The sequence below is a fragment of the Antrostomus carolinensis genome, unplaced genomic scaffold (assembly GCF_000700745.2).
Source record: "Antrostomus carolinensis isolate BGI_N321 unplaced genomic scaffold, ASM70074v2 scaffold5713, whole genome shotgun sequence".
Lineage (NCBI taxonomy): Eukaryota > Metazoa > Chordata > Aves > Caprimulgiformes > Caprimulgidae > Antrostomus > Antrostomus carolinensis.
This window is the reverse complement of record NW_010307143.1, coordinates 2,979-9,370: the sequence shown is the minus strand read 5'-3', so window position 1 is coordinate 9,370 and position 6,392 is coordinate 2,979. Positions and strand designations below refer to the sequence as shown.

The following is a 6,392-nucleotide window of genomic DNA, read 5'->3' as shown; positions in this document are numbered from 1 at the left end:
AACCAAGGCTTTTTCTAGACTTTTCACAGTCCTATCAAATTATCATTATTAAAAGGGATTGTCTGAAAGCCAGCAATCATTTGTTTACTTTCATTCATAGGGAAATCTTATCAAGAAATCTGTAAATACCTCCAAAATATAGTGAAAGGATAATGTTATTTGTGTATGAGTTTTGAAGTAAAATCAAATGTCTGAATTAGTGGCTGTTTCTTGAGTCACAGAGTTCTGGAATGAAAATAGCATTGATTAGATAATGCAGCTTTTAAAATGCAAATGTATTGTGGATATGTTTGAAAAGGATATAACTCAAAACCAGCTTTGAATTGTTCCCTTATGTTTTTAATTTATGGAATTCTTTACTGCAGGCTCGAATCAATGCCAGGCTACAGCAGTATCGTGCCAAGGCAGAGTTGGCTCGCACCACCAGACCTCAGGCCTGGGTTCCCAGGGAGAAGCTACCAAGACCACTTACGAGCAGTGCTTCAGCCATACGCAAGCTTATGCGCAAAGCTGAGTTGATGGGAATTAGTACAGACATTTTTCCAGTGGATACTTCAGATACAAGTTCCAGTGTTGATGGAAGAAGAAAACATAAACAGCCAGCTCTCACTGCTGATTTTGTGAATTATTACCTTGGTAAGAATGAAAATGGCATATTTTTCTCAATGAAAAATTATCACTTTGCTGTATCTGTACTGGGCTGATTCGTTGCCATTTTGATTTTACTTGTATTTCTTTGTCACTGGTAGATAAATATTAGTTATTACTTCATTTTAGATCAGGTATATTATTGCTTAGTATCTGTATGTACACAGAAAGTGAACTTTCTAAAAAAAGACATTTCAGAAAAGAAAAACTTTGAAATGTAAACAAGGGGCCATGTCTTTGCTAAGAAGGGATTGGAAGCTTAGGTAACTTTGCCATTTATTTTCCTACGTTTTCCTCCCTCACTGTGCGGAATGGCTTGATTTTTGTCTTTGGGACTGTTTGCTAGTTGACTAATCAAAGCTCACCATTTAAATAACTACACTAGTTAAGCAGCAGAAAGTAAATGTTGTGATGGTTCATTCCACTCAATCTGTGTAGTAAACCTATAGGCTATGGTTTTCAATTTTTGTATTGTTACGGTTTTATGGTTTTCATTGCTTCACTTTTTTCAGTGCACAAAACTTGAAAATAATGCAATTTTCTTTTAAATAGAGAGAAATATGCGTATGATTCAAATCCAGGAGAATATGGCTGAACAGAAGAATATCAAGGATAAATTAGAAAATGAGCAAGAAAAGCTTCACGTGGAGTATAATAAGGTGAAGAAAAAGAGATAATGCAAACCATTATTTCTTTAAAAGTAGTATTTAAAAACAGATTTCTTCTTTTAAAAATATTCCGTAGTCTGTCCCCCCCATTCAAGCAGAGTTCAGCTGATGTCCTATGTTGGCTGGGCACGAGTTCTTTAACTGAACCCACTGAGAGCTCCAGTAACGCACTTCAAGACATCAGAGTTTAACTCTGCTCTTTCTCTGTGGTTTTTTGTTTTGTTTTGTTTTCCTTGTGTTTGGTTCTAGGTTCTTTTTGAACCTCCTTGATTCTCTGCTTGGAACCCTACTTGGTAATTGGGAATCTGGGATTGTCAGTGTATCATTTATTTGTTTATTTATTTTTGCCAACTCCAACTCCAGTTGTTTTCATCCTAGATGTAATGATTTGGCTAATTTTTCAGGCTGAAATAATCAGTATTCACATGTCGATAGTGTCTTCTGAGTATTTTGTTTGAGTATAGGAAATTTGGGGCCCATAAATGATGGCACTGCTCCCCCAAAATGTTGCTAGTGTAATTTTTTTATTAACTTATTATCATGCTTTAAAAAAACATTTTGTGTTTCAATTGCATTTTTTACTAAATATTTATTTAGTTAGTTTTGATCTTTAAATATTTTGAAATGAAACATAGAAGTGCTGTATCTCTTGTGACAGATGACATCCTGCAATTCTTGCTGAATTCAACAACCTATCAAGTGATGGTTAGTGATGACAAAAATAGTGTTGCTATTAATTCTTAAACTGTTGAGTGTGTGTTTTAAATGAGAACACACAGAAATGAAGCAGCAGGTTCTTGTGAAATACCCAAAGGTGATAAAAAGGAAGGAGATTGTGTGTGGGGCGTTTAACCAAATTAATAGGTTGTAGATGCTGTGTGGTAACAAACAGTTACTTCCAGAAGGAAAAAAAACCCTTTTTTTCTGTTTGCATACTTTAATAAATTGTATCTCTTCCTATGTGAGTGAGTGAATGTTCTTTGGTAATGCAATATAGAGCTTTAATTCGTTTATGTGGCTACTTGTTATAATCTTGCTGCTTAAGTAGTATGGACAACATGTACAAGATGTTGCTGTATTTTAGTTTTGCTTTCTAATTGACTTTGAAACCTTATTTTCATGCTGAAATGCTTCAGATGTTCTTTACAAAACAGGTGGCTGCCCAGGTTTTAATCTTAGTTCCATTAAATTGCTGAATGATTTCACTGGTCTCAGCTATATTGACACGAGTTCCATTGTTTCTTAATCCCATAATAAAGTAATGCACTCTAGATAGGTAAGAGGTTGAATAAAGCTCTTGCTCTTGATGGATTTTCATTGCTGTTGATTTTTTTTTTTTTCTTTAACTTTTCAGCTGTGTGAATCCTTGGAAGAGCTTCAAAATATGAATGGAAAACTGAGAAATGAAGGGCAAAGCATTTGGGCCCTGCTGGGTAGAATCATTGGACAGGTTGGTTGTTTCCCGCCCCCGCCGCCCTTTATAGGTCATAGGCAGGCCTGATTTTCCAAGAATAGGCCTTTTTGTTTCTATTTGTCTCTTCTATGGCCAAATAAATGGATTTGATCAGATCAGGTTTTACTCTGGGGATAATGTTTCCTGATTGAAATATCTCGACTTCTGCAAACCACCTACTGGGAACCTTTAGCTTAATTTTGTTGTTGTATAGCAATCTGGATTGCAAAATTCTTTCATTTGGCATAACTGATTGACCTGTCATTTATGATGAACCTTAACGTGAAGCATAAGTTAATCCTACCATTTTTTTTCTCCACATTGTTGTTAGTTACTGCAGGCTTCAAATGATACAATAACTCTTTATGGCTTTTATAAGATATAAATATTAAAAACTGTAGTATGTATGTGATAGTTTTTAACTAGACAGAGCAGAAAATTTTGGTCAAAGGAATACAAATATCTAGGAGAAAAGAAGGTTTGGTTTACTTCCTGTGGCCAGCAATTACCATTTTTCTCATTGATACACATGGAGAAAAGAGAGTATAGATTCTTACTGTGTTTTAGTATATACTTTGTCAGAGGTATTAAATGGCAATGGAAACTTTAGATGTCAGAGAGAGGTTGAAATGATTTCCAGTTATGATTTTAAAGAAGATTGAAGAAACTGTTTATTGTGAAAATGCAGACATACAATTAGGTCACAATTTTGTCATGCCCTTTGGGGCAAACTGCTAAGTCTGTGCTGTTCAGAAAATAAAGCTTACCCTTTCTTTATGGACTAGTAGTTCTTAAGGTATGCTAGTGTCTTCTACCTCTATTTGTCCACCTATTTTTTGTACTTTTGAAGAAGGATTCTCTCATAACATATCTCTTGAATCAAGATTATTTTTTTTCCTGCTCCTTTTTAAGATGGCTTTGAATAAGTATTCACAAATGTATTTCCTGGTGCAAATGTTACTAAATTTAAAAAAAAGATGGAGAAGTTAAGTAGAATTCATTTGCACAGCTTGCATGACTTTTTTTTCCAGTTGGTTGAACAGATGCAGACCCACGGGGCTGCTGAGAAATGACTTTGATAGATGGTTGCTGTCTGAGGAGCTAGCATACTGCAGATTAGCAGAAACCCGAAGAGAATCTTGTCTTCTTAGTGGAGGGTTTGGTCCAATAAGATAATTTTTCTAATTAACCTATTGTGCACCTATGTAGCAGGGTTGTTGGGGAAAATAAACTGCCCAAGTATTCTTCTGTCAATTTAGTGAATTTGCCTTTGCTTATTTTGCCTGCCTAGACAAATGCATCTTTGTCCATACCTGTATTCAAAGCTTGAAGAAAAAAATTAAAAGCTGGTATTTCAATGTGTTTTTTATTTATTAAATTGAAAAAAAAAAAAAAAGAGTATAAAATTACTTTGTCCCAGTATGATTTTGTAATATAAAAATCTGTAGTTGCTCTTGTCTGCAAAATAGCTAGCTAAGCAATTTCCCACTCATAATTTGAGTATTATTCTTCGTGCATTGAGATTGGAGTGGTATTCTCTAAAAGCCTCAAGACTAATGTAAACTGCATTTGTTCAAATCCATTAGAAATTGAACATACCAGCAATTTTACGTGCTCCTAAGGAAAGGAAACCAAGTAAAAAGGAAGGAGGAACACAAAAGACATCTGCACTTCCGGCCGTCCTTTATAGGCAAGTAATGAAGTCTTGACAGAATAGACACAATATCCAGTAAGATACAGTTTCGCAAAAGTGTTAAGAGAAAATTTCTTGCTTCAGTTTTGATTAATAAAATGCTTTAGAGTTGTCTATATATTTTACTTACTTCTGAAGGCTAAGTTGAATAGTAGTCGATTCTTCACCTTAGCACACATCAGTAAGATTTGAGATTTTTTTGCTAATTTGACAGCAGTGCTTTAAGGACAGAGGTAACTCTTTACAGCTAAAATAGAAGGGTCCTTTGTCTCTGTGATGTGAAATTTTTTGACTGATCCTATTGTCTTTTGAATGCAGTCTTCTGCGTTGGTGATTTTTGTGATCAGTGCTGCTGTTCAGTCACGGTGGCTGGGTGCATAAAACACTTGTCATATAAGAATTTTTAAATTTTTTTTTTTGCTCGTGGGTTGTCAAGTGCTTTGGGATACCTTGTGTTTTAAATTTCCCTTCTGTTAATTCCCAAGAAAATAAAATGTATTCACTTACTCCGTCATTTTTCTACCTTTTCCCCTCTTCTGTAATTTGTGAAGCTACTGACTGAGTTTTAACTAAGCTTAACAGTGGAACATATACGAGGATCCCAGAGCATGACTGTGCAAAATACACATATCATCTTGCATGTTCTTCTCTTGCCACCAGCTGAGAAGTGGCACAGTCTGTTGCTTATCTGTCTAGAGAGCAGCAACCAGGCCTCCAGCCACAGCAGGTGGACAGTATCTTGCCCACCTAGCACACTAAATGAAGAAGATGGTTTACATAAGCAAAAGTTAATTCTAGTGCTGTGAGAGGTGGAAATCTGGAGAACATGACAGTAGGCTGAGGATTTGGCAATTTAGATGTATACACAAACAAATAATAGGAGTCATGCTTTACTAGTTCTGTTTCATTCAAATCCAATCATTTTAGTTCCTCCTGTTTTAAATAATGGAATTAATGAACACCTGATCTTTTTGAAATAACTGAAATTTTAATTCCAGTAAAATAATAATAATAAAAAGGAAATGTAATTTCTTATGAGTTGATACATTGCCCAACATAATGGCAGCACAGACCTATTTCAGGATGCTTGTATTATTAAAATAATAATAAGCATATGATTGTTAAGACTGATAGTAGCAGCATAATTTTCTATTAAGAGTTTAGATGGCACAGGTAGTATTTTTTCCATTTGCCACTGGTACATTGTGTTGAAATATCAAGTGATTACTTACCGGTTAGAAGCCCTCAAAAATTTTGATTGAAAGCCTTCTTATCATTAAGTTAACTATATTAGGTGCCTTTTATGCTTTAATGTATATAAGTAGAAACTCCTTATAAAGTAATTATACACTTAAATGATACATTCAAATTGAAGTTGCCACGTTTGTATTGAAACTGGGGAATGTGCTGGGATGTATCGTTTGTTCTTTATAATTTCAAATGTAATTATAATGCTTTTCTGCTACCTACATCAAAAGTTGTGGAATTTGCAAGAAGAACCATGATCAACACCTACTGCTACTATGTGATACTTGTAAACTCCATTATCATCTTGGTTGCCTGGATCCACCTCTTACAAGAATGCCAAGGAAGACCAAGAACAGTTACTGGTAAGAATGCAATTGATGTGTTGTCTTGTGGTATCTCTGTACTTAAAGTAGGACATTAACTTGAACAGACTTGCAAATTCTGAGTGTTTTAGACATTGCTATAATGCAATCTGAACTGAGTTATTTTATTTTCAGGTTATTAGCAGTGATATTTCAAGGTTAAAAAAAAACAAAAAACAAACACAAACTGTAAAGATTTTCTTATGATTAACCACTGGGTAGAAACAGATTATAGTTTTATTTTTCTTACCTTTTGAATTAATTTGTTATTAGTAATGCTGCTATATAACAATGGTAGGAAACTATAGGCTGACTTCGGG

At 34.6% G+C, this 6,392-nt stretch overlaps 1 protein-coding gene across 1 annotated transcript; it reads left to right on the top strand.

Annotated features, from left to right (window-relative positions):
- Positions 1-365: 365 nt before the first annotated feature.
- On the top strand, positions 366-6,072 carry LOC104522906 (PHD finger protein 14; the record flags this gene model as incomplete). The annotated part of the gene is made up of 5 exons (XM_010165319.1): positions 366-636; positions 1,201-1,307; positions 2,671-2,766; positions 4,356-4,459; positions 5,941-6,072. Coding segments are annotated over 5 exons (710 nt in total), but the record flags the coding sequence as incomplete, so codon positions are not given.
- Positions 6,073-6,392: the final 320 nt, after the last annotated feature.